A 23,777-nucleotide genomic window follows, 5' to 3' on the forward strand; every position below is an offset into this window, starting at 1 on the left:
GTTCACTTCTTGATAAAGATCACATTTTTCCCTTGAGAGTACATTGACATACAGTTGTTAGGATACATAAGAAGGGTTAGGATACATAATTGTTAGGATGCTGAAGGGTATCATGTAGTCGGCCAGTCCGACTTTACTACTTTCCTTACAGTTTTTTTCCTGAAAAAATGCTTAAATACAAATTCAGGTTGGAAAATTCTGCTACGACAAAAAATCATTAGAAAGGTACATTTGTTAGTCTCGGTTTTAATTGATATGCATGTAATACTGTAGTTTCTTATAAGAATCGTAAGACCATCTCTTGAAAACCCCATATGAGGACAGGATTTTCTTCAGGCCTTTCTTCTACTGGATGTAACTTTTAAACACATTGTTCGATTGACACAAATGAGGTATCACACTGAAGGTTCAATTATTGTCTTTAATATAGAAACGGGAGATAGTTTCATTTCAGCTAAAATGTTCATAATAGCGAAAATAAAATGGAAGCTCTGTCAAAACAAGGACATATATATGGACAATTTTCCAAATATATTATTTCACCCTTCAAGAACCTGGAATGCCAAACTTCAACCTCTTCAGTAAATAATGCGGTTAAAATCTACAATATACCACTGTTAAAGAATATTTTAATTTTTTATATTTTTTACCCCATATAAGGTGAAAAAATATTCTTTAATAAATCCACGCCTGTTTCGGTCCTTGAAAAAATATTCTTTAATAAATCCACGCCTGTTTCGGTCCTTGAAAAAATATTCTTTAATAAATCCACGCATGTTTCGGTCCTTGAGTGTTTTCTTTAACAATTTTTGTGGAAAAATGTTTAACCAATTTGGATGTAGTTTCGTTTAAATTTAATTATACCATATAGCGGTGTACTCTCATTTTACCGTATTTTGAGAATTTTGCTCATGGATTTCCATCGAATTTTCTATAACTTGTTAGCAAACATTTAATAGCCCTACCAAAAATTTAAAAGTCTAAATCGATTTCAGTTATTTTGAAGCTTTGCCCTATGGCGAAGGCTATATACATTTTGGACTCGAAGTTATTAAAAAATTGTACGTCATTGATCATTATTTGCAAGATTCTCCTCGGCTCTTGGCTCTACTGAGGCCAAAATTATAATTTAATAAAAATTAGTTATCTTGTGTAACACAAATTTATCCAAACCTAAAAAAACTCTAACAATAGCAAATCACAAAATTTTATTAAATGCACATTTTTAACTCTGGCACAGATTAAACATAACTGTTATTATTAACATTTTTATAACTCGGATATCGACTTTGTATTGAATATTTGTTGTTGCTGTTGATATTATTATTTAATTCAATTAGCTTTGATGTTGTTGGCGCATAAAAAATTATAACTATCGGATGGACAACTAACATAAAAAATAAATTAATTATTGACATTTTGAATCAGATATAAATAAGTTGTTGGGTGTTTTTTCTTGTTTCCAATTGCAAATGAAATGTAACGAAAAAAGGGGTAGCAAATGAAATGCAATAATAACTGAATGTCTGATATTTGAATTAATTAAATACAGATATACATAATTTTTTTGTTACAATTGGATAATATAATTTTAATGAGATGAAAATGTAATGAGGACAGTAAGGGAACCGTATCGAGTTTAAATTTGAATTAAAAAAAATTATTATGTTCTGGTCATAATTATGGATTACTTCCAACAAAAGTATTAGTGTCATTTTTGAGCACCTTAAATCCAATATTTTTCTGAATTTTAAATTCTCTTAAAATAAGTCTATAATTTTATATTAAATATAATCGCGATGTGTCCTAGGCGTAAAAATATTTTTAAAGTTTTCCAATTCCCTCACCATAATATAGGGTATCATATAACATCAACAAATCTGCAAGTGATATATGTAAATATGTACATATTTAAATGCGTGTTTATGTAGACAATTGAACAAACACATACACACACACACCACAGCTAAACAATATTTACCATGAGCAAATTAAACATATCATTCTTTGCATCTAATTAAATATTCATTTTTAAAAATATTTACATATCTGTTTGTGAACAACTAATAAAAAAACCCCAGCAATGATGATTATCCGCTAAAAAATTATGTGAAACAACAACAAAAAACACCACCCGGACAGAATAAATTTTCTCGCATTAAAGACAATAATCGCTGTCACTATTTTTTTTTATTAAATGATGATTAATTTTTTTAGCAACTATTAAATGGTGAAGAGAGATTTAGTTATTTAATTCTAATTTATATAAAATTTATTAAATCTGTATAAGCCAGGTGATTAAAATAGTAAATACCGAAGAAGGCGTGTTTTATAGAGGAGCTGAAGGGAGGTGATGAACTGAAGGGAATATTCCTTTGGCGAGGTGAAAGGATTCTTTCATATGCGGACGTAAGAAGGGAGCCTTTCAAAAACGAGCTGAAGGGAGTCATTTTATAGAGGAGGGAGTCTTTATAGAGGAACTGCAAGCAGTCTTTATAGGCAAGCTGAAGGGAGCCTTTCATAAACGAGCAGGATGATGTCTTTCAATGACGAGCTGAAGTCGAAATCTTTCATAGATGAGCTGAGGATATATTTTATAGACGACCTGATGAGAGTCTTTCATAGACGAGCTGAAGGGAGGTGACGAACTGAAGGTAGTCTTTCATAGGCGAGCTGAAAGGCATTCTTCATAGACGAGCTAAATAAGGGAGCGTTACAAAAACGTGTCTTTTATAGGGGAGGGGGTCTTTATAGAGGAGCTGTAAGGAGTCTTTATAGACGAGTTGAAGGGAGCCCTTATAAAAGAGCTGAAGGGAATTATTATAGACGAGCAAAGGAAAATTTTTCATAGACGGACTGGAGGGAGTCTTTCATAGACGAGCTACAGCTGAAGCATCGGCGAGCTGACAGGAATATTCATATACAAGCTGCTAGGCTATTTTAAGGATTATCGAAGCCGCAACTGTGGATTTTATAGCTATACAGTTGGATTTTTTACAGCATATTTTTGAGGTTCATCAAAGAAATAAGATTATTTAAATAATATTTATTGAGGACCGCCTAATTATACCCTACACAACTATGTTGTCAGGGCAATATAGCTTTGTGCAGCCCCAAAAGTTTGTAACGCCGCGAAATATTGGTCCTAGACCCACCTTTAAGTATACCGATCGTCATATCTCGACTAGCTGAGTCGATCTAGACATGTGTGTCCGTCCGTCAGTCCATTATAATTTGTAAACACGATACAAGCCACCAATGGACCAATCTTCACAAAATTTTGCATGTAGGATGGGTTCTGTCCAATGAAGACCCTATTGTTTTTGGAAAAAAATGTGTTAATATTTAGGGGATGAAATGGAACAAAAACTTTATTTTTGTCGGTTTTCTGGTTGCTCCAGAGGCCGCAATTATGGCCCAAATACCGCGAATTTTTGCATGAAGAAGTGTATCGGGCCAAGGAATAAGCATGCCTGCATGCCTTTTCATACAGATCGGTCAATATTTAGCGGGTCAAATGGACCCTAACTTTTGTGTGAAAAATTTGTATTCTATAGCGTATATATTTACCACTGAGGGACATAGACCCGAAAAGTTGATAGTATATCCAAGAGGAGTAGTTGACCTTTAAATTGATATCAATTATATTGTCGTAGGTACTCGGATGCGGGAGTTACACTTAAATATTTGCAGGTGCTTACGTATTCATATATTATTTAGTAACCTATTACCGCACTGGAGGGCGGAAATATAGCGCTGATCGCTTTGAAATGTTCCATGAGGTTCCAGTTATGGTCGAGGACAATGCCTAAAATGTTATGTGATGATCAGAAAATATTTTTCGGATGAAGTGGACCGAAAACTTAATTATTTGTACTTTTCGAGTCTAAAGCCGTACATCACAACACAACCCAGGGTGAAGGGAATCTGGATAAGTAATTAGAGGTGCTGTACTGATTATTAGTAACATTTGCTGACCTCTAGCCAATCAAAAGTGTGCAAATATCGCGAAATATTGCCCAATATCAGAATATAGAACAACATAGGGTAAGGTATCGTATGGTCGGCCCCGTCCGACTATACTGCTCCGCTCACTGGTTTTTTTTAAATATTTTCGAAGACTACCACATCTATATGCTTGAACTTTTTAAAAAAGTCCTTATATACGGAGAGGAGGAAGTCTTAAGTTACTAGCTGAATGACAGATAGTCTGTCACGTCCGAACTGAAGCACAGGAAATCTCTCAAGACGTGCTTTATATGTATGAATAGATGAACTTCAGAAAAAAGGCCTGAAGGGAATCTTTATATGGGAAATATGTCAATTTTTAACACAGCTGAAGCTCCTTTATAAAACGAGAATTATTAAAGTACATGAGAAAAAATGAATAGTTTTGGATTTATTGATCTGTCGTTGCAAACTTTTCATTATATATTTTTCCAAAGATTATTTACATGGAATCTGTATCTACTTTAATGAAAACCATATGTATATGTAAATCTGAAACTAATTGAGCTACCGTGTCATATACTCTTTGGTATGCTGCAGAACTGTCCACAATTTTTTCTCGTGTACACGTAAAATCGGACGAATATATATATACATATGGTAGCTATATCTAAATCTGAACCGATTTCCACAAAACTTCGCATACATCAATATGGACATATTTCAGTACGCTGTGCAAATTTTTGTTGGAATCGGATAAATAGTGGATGTTTGGTGCACCATTTGCATAAAATCGCAGAAAACTATAAATGGGAGCTATATCTAAATCGGAACCGATTTTCACGAAACTTAGCACACATCATTGAAGACTCAATTCAGTAGATTATGCAAAATGTCGTGCAAATCGATAGATATATAGGCACTTTGGTGTCCCATTTAAATCGGAACCGATTTTCACTGAACTTAGTACTCATCATTCAAGACTCAATTCAGTAGATTATGCAAAATGTCGAACAAATCGAATGATATATAGGTGCACCATTTACCTTAAATCGGACGAATATATATATATGGAAGCTATATCTATATCGGAACCGATTTTCACGAAGCTTAGCAAACGTCATTGCAAACGCAATTCAGAACGCTTTGCCAAATTTCGTACAAATCGAAAAATATATGGGGACTTTGGTGCACTATATCTAAATCTGAACTAATTTTCAGGAAACTTAACACACATCATTCACGACACAATTCTGTAGATTATGCAAAATGTTATGCAAATCGAAAGATATATAGGAACTTTGGTGCACCATTTACCTTAAATCGGACGAAAATATATAGGAGAGTTACATCTAAATCTGAACCGATTTTCACGAAACTTAATACACATTATTCTAGACCCAATTCAGTACGCTGTGCCAAATTTCGTGCAAATCAAAGACATATAGGGACTTTCGTACACTATTTACATAAAATCGCACGAATCTATATGTGGGAGATATATCTAAATCTTAACCTATTTTCACGAAACTTAGCTCACGTTATTCCAGACTAAATTCAGTACGCTGTGCCAAATTTCGTGCAAATCAAAAGAAAACCCTTCTCAACTTTGGCATATTCAACAGATGAATCCTAACAGACGTCGAAATTTTGAAGGACCATTACCATGAAAATGGATCCATAAACATGTCATACTGCCTCCTATAATAAATTTTTCATTTGGTCAGATATAGGGTTGCTTCTTATGTTATAGTAACTTCAGTACGTAGTGCAATATTTTGTGCCGATTGGACCCACCTTGTTGAAGCATTTATATCCTACCTCTAGGTCATACTAACTTCAGGAAACTTAACACACATCATTCTAGACCTAATTCATTACGCTATGCCAAATTTCGTGCAAATCGGAAGATATATAGGGAATTTTGTATCCCATTTAACTTAAATCGGACGAAAATGTATATATGGGAGCTATATCTAAATCTGGGCCGATTTTCAGGAAACTTAACACACATCACATCAACAACTTAACACATCACACATCACCTAATTCAGTACGCTGTGCCAAATTTCGTGCAAATCGAAAAATATATGGGGACTTTGGTACACCATTTACATTAAATCGGACGAAAATATATATGGGAGCTATATCTAAATCTGGGCCGATTTTCAGGAAACTTAACATACATCATTCTAGACCTATTTCAGTACGCTGTTTCAAATTTCGTGCAAATCGAAAGACATATAGGGACTTTGGTAAAACATTTACATAAAATCGGAAGAAAATATATATGGGAGCTATATCTAAATCTGGACCGATTTTCACGAAACTTGACACACATCATTCGAGACCTAATTCAGTAGGCTATACCAAATTTCGTGCAAATCGAAAGATATATGGAGATTTTGGTACCCCATTTAACTTAAATCGAACGAAAATATATATGGGAGCTATATCTAAATCTGAACCGATTTTCCCAATTTCAATAGGGTTCGTCCTTGGGCCAATCAAATGAGCTGTGTTAAATTTTGATCCAATTCGGATCATAAATGCGACCTGTACTTTGTTTACAATTTAACATGGACAGACAGACGGAAGGACCGACGGACATGCATAAATCGACTTAAAAAGTGATTCTATGCATATTCTCAAAAGGAACCATGTGTCTATCTTGTTTCCTTTTGCCTGTTACAAACATATGCACAAATACATAATACCCTGTACCACAGTGTGGTGAAGGATATAAATAGGGGCTTTAGTGCATCATTTACATAAAATCGGACGAAGATATATATGGGAGCTATATCTAAATCTGAATCGATTTTCACCAATTTCACCAGTAGGGTTCGTCCTTGGGCCAAGTAAATTAGCTGTACCAAAATTCATCTAAATCGGATTATAAATGGGACCTGCACTTTCTTTACAATTACAATTACAATTTAACATCAACAGACGGACATGCATAAATCGATTCAGAAAGTTATTCTATGCTTATTCTCAAAAGGAACCATGTGTCTATCTCTTTTCCCTTTTTCATGTGTCCTGTGTACTGTAACACAGTGTGGTGAATGGTACAAAAATTAAATATTTTATTTTATATCAATATTTAATATCAAAATACAATGAAAAAATATGACAAGGCATAATAATTTTCTATATAGGTCGATATTTCGACATAGCTCCTATATAAAAACGAATTTTGTCTGTAGTTTCGTATTTTTTTTTTTTTTATTGACAAGAAACGCCTGATAGCAATATACAATATTCGCCTATATTTTAAGATATCCACCATTTTAGGATCCACAGCACCTCACAATGGAGGGTATTAAAGTTTTTGTCGGGCCGATTCTATCTTTATTATTTTTTTCACATTAATATCCATCAAAAATATGTTTTAAAGAATATGTTCTGAGAGATTATGAATATTTAGAATGGCTACCGAAATATACTACGTGTGTTCAATTGTCATGTACAGTGTGGTGTATTGAGTTTTTTTAATCTGTTCAGATTTAAATATAGATCCTATAGATATCCCAATATAACTTTGAACCTTTTTTATACAAATCATATGTTTATAGCGAACACATTTTTGTAAATTTTCACATAAATTTCACTAAATTTCTCCAGGTCTGCCCGATTGACATAACATTTTGCAAAGATTGCCGAATGACCTAAGTATGAATTGCTGAATCTACAACCAAACTCATCCTATTTGTGTATACCCAAAATGGTATAGGATATTGTATAGTCGACCCCGTTTGATCTTGATTCTTTCATTACTGGTTTAAGAATATTTTTAATATGTCTTCCATTATAAAAAAATTACGCCAATTACTCACAATGACAACCTATTACACGTACTACTTTTTTACCAAAGCTTAAAAATTGCATTCAAAATTCTTAGAAATTCCCATGCGAACCTACATTCATCAGTGCTTCTTTGGAATTGTTCAGTTGACAGCATCGGTCATACGGTAGTGATTTCATACTACAACACATCTTAGTGCGGTCATTCATACAAATTAAGTACGAGGTGTGTATACAAATTATGGTTAAACCTAAATCCATAAGTATACAGAATAAATAAAGAATATCATAGATTATTATATGGTAATGTTAAAGAGTGAAAAAACGACACTTTTTTAAAAGACATATCAGTTATAAGGAATTATTCATTAGTCCCAAGTTCCGCCTACTATTTTTATTACGTTTATAACGACTTATCGCTTATAGTGACCGATTTCGCCAGTCCCTTGACCGTCGTTATAACTGATTTCGACTGTATTTAATTTTAAGAATTTTGCCGGTCCCTTGACCGTCGTCATTAGCGACTTCGACTGCATTAAATTTTAAGAATCTATTCATAATACGTATTCCTCAGGATTTCTATTACGTCACGTATACGTCAATAATATGATTAGCCCATGTTAAGGAAAAGGTCCCCGATTTCATCTAAAATATTACACACAAATTAAAATTGTTCGACAATATTATAATATTTAAAATTTGACTCCCCCTCCTTCCTCCATTGTAAATCCAAACCATAATAAAAATATTTCTAATTTTTATTACATTTCTCGCTATTCAAACCTCGTTTCTCACAATCAATTATCCATCAAATGATGTTGATTTTATAATTAATTTATTTATAAACGTTTTTTGTTTATTTTGTTTTGTTCCGTAAATTTTAATATTCCAACGCACATTAAGGAACACCGATCTATTGTCTCGTTTTATATGATTGGATGATTCATGCATACCAAACAGTGCCATGCGATATTTTTAGCACTTTTTTGTTGTTGGTGTTGTTGTTGGAGGGTTTCTCCAACAACTAGAGGGTACGTGAAAGAGATCATCAAAAACGAATTATGAATAATAGGCTGTTGTCTGTGGCTAAAGAGAAGCTTGTGTTAGAAGAGGAGATGTTCAAAGCATGAATAATAGCTTAAAGCTTTGTTCAATTGTAAGCTTAATTGTGATCTCATGTTAGCCAACAATACTCTTAGCATAGATAAATGAATATTTTTTATGTTTGTGGTTTCCTCCTCTCTTTAAAGGTAAATTTTAAACTCTTAGTGATAGAGAGAGAGCAAATAGTGTCAAATGTTTAATTCTAATTGGGCAAAGTTATGGAAGAGAAATGTCAAGACAATCTTAATATATGATTATTTATTAGAGTTCTTGTATATTATAATATTTTATGCTCCATATTATTATATTTGTCATCCCGTTTGCAACACCTCGAAATATTCACCAGAGACCGCACAATGTATATATTTTCTTGATCAGAACAAATTTCAATGTTGATTTTCGCATGTTTATCTGTCTGTCCGCATGTCTTTCTGTCTATCTGTCGTTTTTGTTGAAATCTCGATGGGGTTCGCAATATTTATGTTAGAGCTCTGAAATTTTGCACATACATTGCTAGTACTACTAGGATATTTGGTATTGCACATATAACGGTTCACGTTTCAGGGTAGCTCCCATTTTGGTGATTTCGGTCACGTTAGCTTTAATTTGTGTTCTCGTTGTATATCAAACATATAACATATATAACAAAAATGTTTAATATTGACCCACGGTTCAGGGTAGCACTCATATAACGGTACCCCCCAAATATTAGGTGTTTTCTCGCATTATTTTCGCTAAGTTCAAGGTCCTATAATAACATGAATTTTTTTTTAGAATCCCATAGTTTTAGATATTTTGAATGTATGGTACAAAAATTTTGGAATGCCTTTAGATTTCTTTTTCATTCGGACCTTCTTGTGATCGGACATTATGTCCGCCATCTAAAACAAGGACATTTCTGAGATTCTTTGAGCTCTTCTTCCGCCCCTAATGAAACACCTCAAAAACATGGTTTCGGAAAATTTCAACAGTATTTTTGGCGATGAAAATATACTTTTTATATCTTTCACCACACCGTGGTACAGGGTATTATGTCATTGTGCATATGATTGTATTAGGCAAAAGGAATCGAGATAGACACATGGTTCCTTGTGAGAATATGCATAGGATCACTTTCTAAGTTTTTTATGTCTGTCTGTCCATGTTAAATTGTAAACAAATTACAGACCGCATTTTGATTCGAATTGGATGACGTTTGACACAGCTAATTTACTAGGTCCAAGGACGAACCCTATATTGGGCAAAATCGGTTCAAATTTAGATATAGCTCCCATTTATATTTTCGTCCGATTTTAGGTAAATAGTGCACCAAAATCCCTATATATACTTCGATTTGCATAAATTTGGCACAGCGTACTGAATTAAGTCTAGCACGATGTGTGTTAAACTTCGTGAAATTTGGTTCAGATATAGATATAGCTCACATATATATTTTCGTCCGATTTAAGGTGAATGGTGCATCAAAGTCCCTATATATCCTTGGATTTGCACGAAATTTGGCACAGCGTACTGAATTAAGTCTTGAATGATGTGTGCTAATTTTCGTAAAAATCGGTTCCAATTTAGATATAGCTCCCATATGTTTTTTCGTCCGATTTAAGGTTAATGGTGCATCAAAGTCCCTATATATCCTTCGATTTGCACGAAATTTCGCACAGCGTACTGAATTAAGTCCAGAAAGATGTGTTTTAAATGTCGTGAAAATCGGTTCAGAGTTCAGAGATATAACTCACATATATATTTTCGTCGGATTTTATGTGCACCAAAGTCCTTACATATCCTTTGATTTGCATAAAATTTGGTACATTGTACGGATTAAAGTATAGAAAGATGTGTGTTAAATTTCGTGTAAATCGGTTCAGATTTAGATATAGCTCCCATATATATTTTCGTCCGATTTTATGAAAATGGTGCACCAAAGTCCCTATATATCCTTCGATTTGCACGTGATTTGAATTTATAAGTAAATGAAGAACTCAAAATGTGGTCGAATGCACAAAACTGAAATAAGTGTAACCTTTCATCTGACAAGTTTCGCTGAAATCGGTTTAGATTGCGATATTTTGCTTTAAGTTTATTTACCTAATTTTGTCGCATTGTAAGAAGCAACTCTATATCTGACCAAAATTTAGTATAGGTTGCAGAATGACATGTTTAATTTCATGTTAATGCTCCTTAAAAATGTAACGTCTGTTAGGATTACATCTGTTGAGTATACTCAAAGTGGTGAAGGGTATCATATTGTCGGCCCCGTCCGACTTTACTACTTTCCTTACTAGTTTTTTGGGAGGAAATAAACATACGATAGTGCAGTATGACGAATGACATCGATGTTCATGTTAGGCCGGTCAACGAGTTGCTGCTTCGATCTGATGCTGATCCAATGATCCCTCTTCTTTTTTGTTCATTAAAATGTGGTGTACCACCCCTGATGCTCCAGCGCAATAGTCGCCACATGACCAGTTTTCCACAAAAACAGGCGATCATTTTCTTCGACATCCTTTTCCTCTTTATCTATAAATTGTGAGAAAACCCTACATTTATAATTGATAACGCATTTAGAAAAAGTCGCTGCACTTAAAACATATAAACCAAACAAGGTCAGTCACAAATGATATGCATTTTTCAAGATCTACCACAAAATGTTCCATTTACACAGAACAATTTACTACGAACGCATTTATAAATTTAAATAAAATTGCGGTTTGCTGAAGCAATTGACTGTTATCAAGAATACATCAATGTACACATGAAATGGTCACGTAGACGCTATATTTTATTCGACATAATTCCTTTCAATGATCATGCACTCATTATTGTGGACGGTCGTTATTTCGATACCTTTGTCATACTCTCAGCCTTAAGGCTATTGATGGTTTGCCTTTAGTAACTCAAGCTTGAAGAATAGAGTACAAATTTTTCTTATTCAAATAATAAAGTCAATCTCTCAAGGAATTCTTTAGTTTTGGAAGAACAGAAATTCTTAGGAGGTCAGGTATTGGTAATCCTGCGGCTTCCACCAAAAATATTGAAATTGAAATACAAGAAGTAGCTTTTGAGAATTTTAAATGTATAATTGTTTGACAACACTTTATTTTTTAATGAAAAATTTGTTGTATACAATGACAAACCAGTGACGACCGGAGCAGTATAGTCGGACGGGGCCGACCATAGGATACCCTACACAACTATCACGGAACTCTAACTTTCTGCTGATGTTTATTTCGAGCCTGGACAATATTTCTGATATTTGCACCGTCTTGCCGATTAGAGGTCAACAGCACCTTTTTCCTACACTGACACATTTTCCGAATATTACTAATAGTCAGTCCTTCTAATTACTTGTCCATATTCCCTTCACCGTGGGTTGTGTTGTGATGTTCGGCTTTCAATTGTGGCCTATAGATCGACTCGAAAAAAAAACACAAAAAATTATGTTTTTGGTCTATTTCATCCCAAAATGGTTATGTGATCATCACCGAAAATTATAGGCGTTTTCCTTGACCATAACTGGAATCACATGGAAAATTTCAAAGCGATCAGCGCTATAATTCCGCCCTCTAGTGTGGTAATGGGTTACTAAATAATATCTCAGTACGTAAGCACCCGTAAATATTTATGTGTAACTCCCACATCCGAATACATACGACCATATAATTGGTATCAATTTAAAGGTCAACCACTCCTCTTGAACATATTATCAACTTCTCGGGTCTAGGACATTCAGGGGCAAATATATACGCCATAGAATACAAATTTTGTAATTTTTCACACATTTGACCCACTAAATATTGACCGATCTATACCAAAAAAGGCATACTTATTCTTTGGCCCGATCCACTTCTCCATGCGATGTTTGGGCCATAATTGCGGCCTCTGGAGCGACCACAAAAACCGACAAAAATAAAGTTTTTAGTCCATTTCATCCCCTAAATATTAACAGATCTTTTCCAAAAACAATAGGGGTCTTCATTGACCAGAACCCATCCTACATGCAAAATTTCGTGAATATTGGTCCATAACTGTGGCCTGTATCGTGTTTACAAATTATAATGGACAGACGGACAGACACACATGTCTAGATCGACTCAGCTAGTCGATGTATGACGATCGGTATACTTAAAGGTGGGTCTAGGATCAATAGTTCGCGTTACAAACTCTTGGGGCTGCACATAGCTATAATACCCTGACAACATAGTTGTGTAGGGTATAAATACAAATATGGTTACTTGAAATGTCTATGTTATGGTGGACTTTGGCCCCGTCGAAGGATTTTTTTACAACATTGACCAATATTGACAATTTTCTAATATGAACATTTTAATGTATTGAATATTGCAGTCAATAATGTTATTTTAAAATACTATAAAATTTCATCAAAGGTATTCAAATATCAAATTTGCCGTTTCCAAGGAAATTATTAATCATTTCATTTGTATAGTATCAACACCTACAAATAACGACGGATAAGTGTTATGAAATCCCTACACCAAACTGTCAATTAACCCTCTGTACGTCTCAAAGTAGTCTTCAATAGATTATAAACCATAAATTCGATTTAAATCAGAATTTATATATCTTTATTTATTTCAAACCATACTAAATAAAAATTTTATAGAGTATCGCTTTTGTATAAAACAGTATATGTTGCTCTTTGGTCAACACTTTAAGAGAAATAAAGCTCTGTTCGAGCTCTGTTAACAAACGATATTGTATAAAAACCATTTGCAATTTACTCTCGGCTTACAGTTCATTAAATAAAATTTAAACGAAAACATCTTGAGCTTTTTTTTGAAGATAACAAAATATTTGACAGTTCATAATAAATCAGTGGTAAAGGTAATTTACAAAAAAATATATATTTAAAAATAAAAATTTTAAAATAAACAAATTAGGAAACTAATTTGTAAGATAACGTGCTGCATACAAATTGTGAATAAATAATTGCAAACAAAAAAGAAAATAATTTGCCAAAAATATTCCATGTAAAACGAGGTGATAGATCTAATGAAACCACAGTGTAGACAACTTAAAATTGTAGAAGTCGAGATCCTTAAATTGGATTTAAATAACGAAGAAAAGCGCTAAGAATTTATATACAAAACAATTGAAATATTTTTTCCAAAGTTCTTAAAATTTCAAATCGAAACGATCGTTTGTAATATGAGTCGTTTATTTTGAAAGTAGTTTAAGTACATTCTATGTTCTGATACAAATAGTGGTTTTATAGAAAAGTTTACAAAACTTATTACGTTGCTACCATGTTAACAGGGACAAAACCACAAACAAAATTAATACCACTTAATAATATTTTTGGAACAAATCCAACCCAAGTCTTTAATATATCAATGTAAGAAAAAATTGATTTAAGCCATTTTCTAAATCAACGACTCATGTGAGTAATGCACATTTTACACTGTTCAAGAAAATTTATACTTTATAACGTTATCGACGAATGTTTCGGCGTCTTATGTTGGAATATCAACGATAAAATCCTAATATGCAAAGCCTAGTTCCGAATTATTATTCTTGGTAAATAATTTTATAAGAGGTGGAACATTTGTCACACAAAAGTAAAAGTCCATTTGATGATGTAACGGTCAATCTTTTACAAAGTAAACATACGGCCTTTTTTCTTGTTTTCCCATCCAAAATGTCCGGATTATAAACAGTACATCTACATCTCTAACAAGTAAAAACGTCGTTACATTTTGAATTACTTAACTCGATCGGGGCATTTATATGGAGACTATGTTATTGTTTTATGAGGTAGGTTGCTCATGCTCCGAGTGTACTATACGATGTACCATATAATGAGAACCCAAAATACAAAATTGCAAACAATTCGATCGGAAAACGTGTCAAAAATCCCACAAATACCGAATAAAGTCTTAAGTTTTCAAAATACGGAAAAGGGGATGTTACCGATCGCGACAATAATAATGTTTGGTAGGAAGATTTGACACTCCATGAGAATTTGAAAAATCTAACTAGAGCGAATTCGCTTGCAATGCATAGCCCTTAAAATACCGAATAATTGGTGTATCATTAAATGGATGCTAACCGGAAATTGGGTCCGGGATATAGGGAGATTTTCTACATAACGAGAATCTAAAATGAACCAGTAAGGAAAGTAGTAAAGTCGAACGGAGCGACTATATGATACCCTTTACCACTTTGAGTATATTCAGCAGATACATCCTTATATACGTTGCATTTTTGAAGGACCATTAACAGACGAAAATATATATGGGAGCTATATCCTAATCTGAGCTATATATAAATCAGAACCGATTTCAACGAAACTTTCCACGTTACCATTAACTTAAAATCGGATGAAACTATATATGGGAGCTATATCTAAATCTGAACCGATTTCAACAGTAAGTTGTGTAAAATTGTGTGTCAATCGGTTATATTTTGGGGCTTTGGTGCACCATTCACTGAAAATCGGAAGAAACTATATCAAAATCTGAACCGATTTCTACGAAATTTAACACACATCGTTCTAGACTTAATTCGTGCAAATCAAAGGATATATAAGGACTTTGGTGCACTATTTACCTGAAATCGGATGAAAATATATATGGGAGCTATATCTAAATCTCAACCGATTTTTCAAAATTTCAATAGGATTCGGTTTTTATGCCAATTAAATGAACTGTGCCAAATTTCATCCAATTCGAATCAAAAATGCGACCTGTACTTTGTTTACAATTTAATATGGACAGACCTATATATATATATTTGGTATATATATGGGAGCTACCCGGAAACTTCAGCCAATATCGATAATTTTTGGTAGGGAGATTTTCGGCACAATGAGAATCCGGCTAATTTTATTAAATTTGGTGCCAAAGCCTCCTAGAATACAAATTTGGGACGTAGCGTTATAATTGTTTGCACTCAGCCAAATATTTTCCATATCTTGTTTTCCCATGGTGAATATTTACGCCATAAAATAAAAATGTGGTCAATTTAGGTTTTAGTTGGTTTGACCCTCGGAATGTGGTCAGATCCCCTTCAGCATGTAAAATATGTGATGCTTTGCATATAATTATAGAAAACTTGACAAGAATAAATATCATCTCGACATCACCGAAAATTATAGGCATCGTCCTTGACCATAACTGGAGCTTCATGTAAAATTTCGAAGCGGCCAGCGTGACATTTCCGACCTGTAGTGGGGGAAAAGTAAAACGAAACATTATCAAAACACATCGACACCTTTAAGGGGACCCCCCATTCTCGGGGTCAAAAATTGGTTTAATTCGAATCTACACTAATTCAATATTGTCCCTACAAAATTTCAAGTGAAAATCTCAAGAACTCTTGAAGATATAGCCGATTTATTGTGTCAGCATTAAGTGACGGCTAAAGGGATTCTCAAACTTTAAACGCGTTTTTTACGAATGGCGGGCACGATAACTCAAAAACTAAGAACCCAATCGATTCCAATTTTTTACACGTTTCTCTGTGAGTGTAAAGTTATCGTATGAATAAAGCCAATCGGTGAAGATCTTCCTTATTTTTTTAACTTGGTTTTTGGTTAAAAATAGGCGATTTTCCAAAAATATTTTTTCAAAGGTCCGCCAAAGATCCGTTCCCTTAAATACTTATGTATAAGTCCCATATACGAGTACAAACAACAATATAATTAGTATCAATTTAAAAGCCAATAACTCCTATTGGATATATCGGGATTTATCGGGACTACGTTCTTCAGGAGTAAATATATACGCTCCACAATACAAAATGTTGTGATTTTTCACACAGGTCTGGGTCCATTTCACACGCTTTAATATTGACCGACCTTCATCAAAGCAGCCATGGCTATTCTTTGGCCAGATTCTCTACCTGGTGTAAAATTTCGTGGTATCTAAAGCGACCAGAAAAACAGAAAACATAAAGTTTTATCGTTACCTAAAACAATAGGTGTCTTCTTTGGCCAGAACCCATGCTAGAAGCAAAATTTCGTGACGATTGGTCCATAACTATGGCCTGTCTTGTGTTTTAAAATTTTTTTGAACAGACGCCCGGACGGACACTAATGTCCATATAAGCTAGTCGAGATATGACGATCGGTATACTTAAAGGTGGGTCTATGATCAATATTTTGGGGCTGCACAAAACTATAATACCCTTACAACATATTTGATAAGGTATAAAAATATAAATCTAGATTTTGACGCATTTAAGAATCTTCCACGATTTTGAAATTATTAGTCGAATTTTAAGTCTTTGTGGAAGAAGTACCATTTAAAGTATACCGATGGGAACCAAATTCAGATTTTATCTAGGTTTGGTAAGTGGGAGTGGGTCAAATCAGATCCGCTTTATGTCAAATATGCAAGTTTTTAAAATAGTATCCCTCTTTGTGGGTGATATCAGAAGATGTAGATCGGTTGACTATATTTTGAGGGGCTAAATTTGGATCTATTCGGTTACTCATTTTATTAGTTTTTGTGCAAGCAGACGTACATTTATAAATCAGCTCAAACTTGCCTTAAAGGGACTTGGTCCAAAGACATTTGGTGTTTGAAATTGATATTTCGACGAGGCTCGTATCCTTAACGCTGAGGCTATAACAAATATTAATAATATTTGGAAATTAAATTTGAAACCCATTCCCATTCCAGATTATTCGGTTCGAAATCATGAAAATACCGAAATAAATGGGTATAACGTTATATGGAGACTAATAACTAACGATGAACAAATAATATTGATAATTTTTGGTACGGAGACCTAGTTAACTGAAACTATTACTAATTTGGTTAAAATTTTTATTTTCTATTATGTATAGAATTTAAATTATAGAGTTCGCTAAATAAGGGTTTCAATTTTGTAACTAGCATGATTTACCAGTTATTATTTATTTGATTTATGAAATACCTCTTTTTTAATTTTCCTATATTGCACTCATGTTAAATTTTATTTGTTTTCTTTTCCTCTCTTTATTTTCATATCTACAACAACACCTCTTCACCCAAAACAAAACTCAATAATTTGCACCCACCTATCACTTGAATAATGCACAATTGGTTTTATTGCGTCAAAAAATCAATGCAACAATCTATTTCTAAAAAACAACAACAATATTGCCACACACAATGCACTTTACTTCAAAAACTACTTCGTTACCCCAAAAAATAAAAATAATTGTACACGACTGCACCAAATTTTCCTCCATGGCACCTCCTCCACACACAGCACTTGAATATTGTAAAGGAAAACACCGACGACGCAACAACAACACCCTCAAACGCAGATAACGAGGAAAATACAACAACAATGTTGCCAACCAATACTGAAGAAGAATTGCATTTCGTTGTAGACAACAGTGTCGACGAGGAAGAGTTGAATGCCGGAAACAGAAATAACGAATTTGAAACCAATATGTCGTCGTCATCGTCGTCGCAGTCAATGGATGGTGGTGCAACAATTGAAAATAATGAGGACGCCGAGGATGTGAATGACAACTTAAATGAATCGTCATCGCTGAACGATGCTGAAGAGTTTGCCGTCAAACGAAATGAGTTCGACAGCAGCGATGATGAGGACGGCGATGACGAAGATGTTGTAAAACACTCCAATTATGGCATACGCAACAAACTCCGTGAAGATATTTCCTCATCGGATGATGAAGATGCCGGCAACAATCCGGACATGCATCCCACATTCTATGATGAATGGGGTTCGGCACCGGCTAAAGAAAATAATGATTTAAGCAATGACATTGATGTCTACGATGTGGAACCAGTTGATTTGTCCAATGACATTGCCGTCAATGATGCTCCGGATCTAGCCATTAATCCGGATGCGGAATTTATTGATGTCTTTGGTGGCAGACAAAAATTGGCCACAATGCCCAAGTTTGAGAAGTTGTCCTTAAGGCAGGAAACGGAAGATGAGGGTGAGGGTCAAGATGATGTTGAGACTGTCGAACATGTATCATCATTTAGTGGTGAAATGAAATAGAATTATGTCAGTCATTGTCACTCACAAACACACATACACATATATACACCATGTAATAACAATAGTTATCTTATAGACGAGAGAGAAAAAGAAGAAGAAAACAAGAAACGATGAGAAATTAATTTTTATCTCGCAAATGTTTTTGTTGGATAATTATGTTTATTTTTAATTATAAGTCATCTATTATTATTATTTTATTTTTTTGTATTTTAGTTTTATTAGTCATCTCGCCAAACTTATTTAATTTTATTTTAATTATGTCACGTATACTCATTTATAAAAAAAAGTATTTTTCATTATTTTATCTGTCATTTATGTAAAAAAAAGAAAACGATGTATTTTATTCTAGAATAAACACCTGCGATAAATTTTTGTTATCGATAATAAACTACAAACTAAAGGCCAAGTGTTCAAAACATATTGTTTTATTTTTGCAAGGACCTTACTTACTTACTTACTTAGATGGTTTGTTATAGAACAGTTGTTCCATAAGTCGAGCTTAAATCAGTAAGGAAAGTAGTAAAGTCGGACGGGGCCGACTATATGATACCCTTCACCACTTTGGGTATATTCAACAGATGAATCCTAACAGACGTCGCATTTTTAAAGAACCAGTAAAATGAAATTGGATCCATACACATGTCATTCTGCAAATACTAAATTTTTAATTTGGTCAGATATAGAAGCTAAATCTGAACCGATTTCAGGAAACTTAACACACATCATTCTAGACCTAATTCATTACGCTGTGCCAAATTTCGTGCAAATCGAAAGGTATTAGGGGCCTTTGGTGCACCATTTACTTTAAATCGGACGAAAATATATATGGGAGCTATATCTAAATCTGAACCGATTTTTACGTAACTTAGCACAAATTATTCTAGAGCTAATTCATTACGCTGTGCCAAATTTCGTGCAAACTGAAAGATATAAAGGGACTTTGGTACACCATTTAACTTAAATTGGACGAAAATATATATGTGAGCTATATCTAAATCTGAACCGATTTTCAGGAAACTTAACAGACATTATTCTAGACCTAATTCATTACGCTGTGCCAAATTTGGTGCAAATCGAAAGATACTAAGGGACTTTGGTGGACCATTTACCTTAAATCGGACGAAAATTTATATGGGAGCTATATCTAAATCTGAACCGATTTTCACGAAACTTAACACATATTATTCTAGACCTAATTCATTACGCTTTCCAAATTTGGTGCAAACCGAATGATATATAGGGACCTTGGTGCACCATTTAATTTAAATCGGACGAAAATATATATGGGAGCTATATCTAAATCTGAACCGATTTTCAGGAAACTTAACATATATCATTCTAGACCTAATTTATTACGCTGTGCCAAATTTCGTGCAAATCGAAATATATAGAGGGACATTGGTGCACCATTTATATAAAATCGGACGAATATATATGGGAGCTATATCTAAATCTGAACCGATTTTCAGGAAATTTAACACACACCATTCTAGGCAAAATTTAGTACGCTGTACCAAATTTCGTGCAAATCGAAAGATATATAGGGAATTTGGTGCACCATTTCCATTGAATCGGAAGAAAATATATATGGGAGCTATATCTAAATTTAAACCGATTTTTCCCAATTTCAATACGGTTCGTCCTTTGGCCAAATAAGTGACCTATGCCAAATTTCATCCAAATCGGATTATAAATGCGACCTGTACTTTGTTCACAAAAATACATGGACGGACAGACGGACAGACGGACATGCGTAAATCAACTCAGAAAGTGATACTATGCATATTCTCAAAAGGAACCATGTGTCTATCTCGTTTACCTTTGCCTGTTACAAACATATGCACAAAGACATAATACCCTGTACCACAGTGTGGTGAAGGCTATAAAAAGATTTCTAAGCGCGTCATTCTTGTGCGCATCCCACCAATTTGAAAGACCACGTTCCAAGATGTTGTTTTCTACTTAGTCTTTCCATCTAATTCGTGGCCTTCACCGTCGACGCAGATCGGCCCGTAGAGCTTTCGGATAATTTTTCTTTCAAACACCCCAAGAGCTGCAACTAACCCGACGCCTCAACCCATTTTTTATAGTTCTTATGGGTGGCACATATCAGCTCACTATTTCAACAAGTGATGAAATTACCCCAGGTGACACCGCGGGGAGGATGAGATGAAAGAGGGATCACGATAAACTTGGACTTCGCCATCATTTTTTCAAACTCTATAGAAGGGGTGGATTTTTTAAAATAATTTTTCAAGGCTCTTTCTCATTACAACTGATTGTCGATTTTTTCATTATTATGCCTAATCAACCGTGTCCATAATATACTCATATTTGATTCAAATTTAATTTATTTATTTATGATTCTTAATGACTTTTCCTAAACATATATTTAAGCATATATATTTGCTCAATTAGTTATTGCCATTTTGTATTTATGAATAGAATTTATTTTTCGTTAATGGACTGTAATTAAACATTTTTGAATATCAAAATAAATAAATATATTGAATTTTTTCAATTCATTTTTAATTTTTGGTATTTTGTGACAAACGGAAAAAAATTAAATAATTTATTTGCATTTAATATGTCCGGATATTTGTTAGTTATTTGAGCGTGAAATGAAAACATAAGGTAAGTTATTAAAATTGTATTATATAAAATATAATATTATAAACAATTTAATATTTATTTTTTAATTTCAATTAATTTTTTAAAGAATATTTTTCTAAGGACCCACAGACAAATAGGCGTGGATTTTAAAGAATAAGGACCAACAGACAAATTGGCATGGATTTTAAAGAATATTTTTCTAAGGACCAACAGACAAATAAGCGTGTATTTATTTGGACATGTAGCTATTAAATTCCCTTCTCTCCTTTTCCATAATGATAACCCAACCGAACTATGTTTGCATATTAAAATTAATCTCATTGTTAGACAATTTCCTTCTATTCAAAACTATTTGTAAATAATCCTTATTATCATTTACAGAAAATCATCCTCTCGTAGCCCCCCTCTAACGCATAATTCATGATATGTAAGGGCATGCAGTCAAGAGTAAAGAATAACATGACAATTGTACTTAACTGCAATTTGAGGAGGATAATCAACGAACGAACGATGGAACGTTCGAATGAATGGATGACTGTTGGGTGAATGCATTCAAACAACTGTAAGAATTATCATTATTTATAAAAATATATTCCTACTTATGCTGGGATTTGAATTTCTACAACAACAACAAGAGCTACAACTATTTATTGCAACCATACGCATCCAGTGGTGGGGTGTTCGGTAGTTTGGCGGGTCGGTTGGTTATATTCAACGGAAATGTAAATTATATGTCTGACCTAGGATGAATGCAAGGATATGAGAACAACAACTGAAACGATTATAGAACGATGATGATGATGATGATGATGACTACAGCGGGTACGCGGCGAGGAATGAATGATGGTCCTGCAAGTATGTTTGTATGATTGGATCATCATTGGAAATAAAATAGAGAAAATAGAGAATAGGGAGTTTAAATAGAATTTGTACATATTTCAAATTTTAAATTTTCCAAACACCATCCAGCCCAATAAGCCAAGAATTTTTAAAAAATGTGAGCTGGGAAAAAATTCGTGACTGTATTTTAAAAATTAAAAAAAAACTGTAGAACTACCAAAGGCTCGAATTTTTAAAGAGTAAATAAGGCGTAGAATAAAAAATGCGTAGATTTATAAAGAATATTTTTTCAAGGACCAAAATAAGGATTGCACAAGGCGTCGATTTTTTTAAAAATATTTTTTCATGGACCACCACAAGGCGTGGATTTTTATACCCTTCACCACACTGTGGTACACGGTATTATGTCTTTGTGCATATGTTTGTAACAGGCAAAAATAAGTACAGGTCGCATTTATGATCCGAATGGGATGAAATTTGGCACAGCTCTCTTATTTAGCCCAAAGACGAACCATATTGAAATTGGGAAAATCGGTTCAGATTTAGATATAGCTCCTATAGATATACGGGAGCTATATCTAAATATGAACCGATTTTCTTTAATTTCAATAGGGTTCGTCCTTGGGCCAAATAAGTGACTTGTGCCAAAATTCATCCAAATCGGAACATAAATGCGACCTGCACTTTCGTCCGATTTAAGGTAAATAGGGCTCCAAAATCCCTATATATCTTCCTATATGCACGAAATTTGGCATAGGGTACGGTATTATGTCCAGAATGATGTGTACTAAGTTTCGTTAAAATCGGTAGAGATCTAGATATCTCCCATATATAGTTTTGTTCGATTTTATGTAAATGGTGCACCAATGCCCTATATATCTTTCGATTTGAACGAAATTTTGCACAGTGTACTGAATTAAGTCTAGAATAGTGTGTGTGAAGTTTCGAGAAAATCGGGTCAGATTTAGATATAGATCCCATATATATTTTCGTCCGATTTAAGGTAAATGGGGCACTAAAGTTCCTATATATCTTTCGATTCGCGCGAAATTTGGCATAGGGTACATAATTAAGTCCAGCACGATTTATGCTAAGTTTCGTGAAAATCGCTTCAGATTTAGATATATATATTTTCGTCCGATTTTAGGTAAATGGTGTACCAAAGTCCTATATATCTTTCGATTTGCACGAAATTTGGCACAGCGTGATGAATTAGGTCTAGAATGATGTGTGTCAAGTTCCTTGAAAATCGGCCAACAGTTAGATATAGCTGTCATATATATTTTCGTCCGATTTAAGGTAAATGGTGCACCAAAGCCCTTATGTATCCTTCGATTTGCAGGAAATTTGGTACAGCGCACTGAATTGATCCTAGGATGATTTGTTGTAAGTTTTGTGGAAATCGGTTCAGATTTAGATATAGCTCCCATATATATTTTCGTCCGATTTTATGTAAATGGTGCACCAGGTCCCTATATATCCTT

The 23,777-nt window shown here is 33.9% G+C and overlaps 1 protein-coding gene across 1 annotated transcript; it reads left to right on the forward strand.

The window, feature by feature from the left end:
* Positions 1-18,072: 18,072 nt before the first annotated feature.
* Positions 18,073-18,840, forward strand: LOC133332657 (probable serine/threonine-protein kinase mps1; the record flags this gene model as incomplete). Its single annotated transcript, XM_061541072.1, has 1 exon — positions 18,073-18,840. A coding segment is annotated over one exon (768 nt), but the record flags the coding sequence as incomplete, so codon positions are not given.
* Positions 18,841-23,777: the final 4,937 nt, after the last annotated feature.

The sequence above is a fragment of the Musca vetustissima genome, unplaced genomic scaffold (assembly GCF_032173495.1).
Source record: "Musca vetustissima isolate MV318-11 ecotype Yass unplaced genomic scaffold, APGP_CSIRO_Mvet_v1 utg22244, whole genome shotgun sequence".
Taxonomy (NCBI): domain Eukaryota; kingdom Metazoa; phylum Arthropoda; class Insecta; order Diptera; family Muscidae; genus Musca; species Musca vetustissima.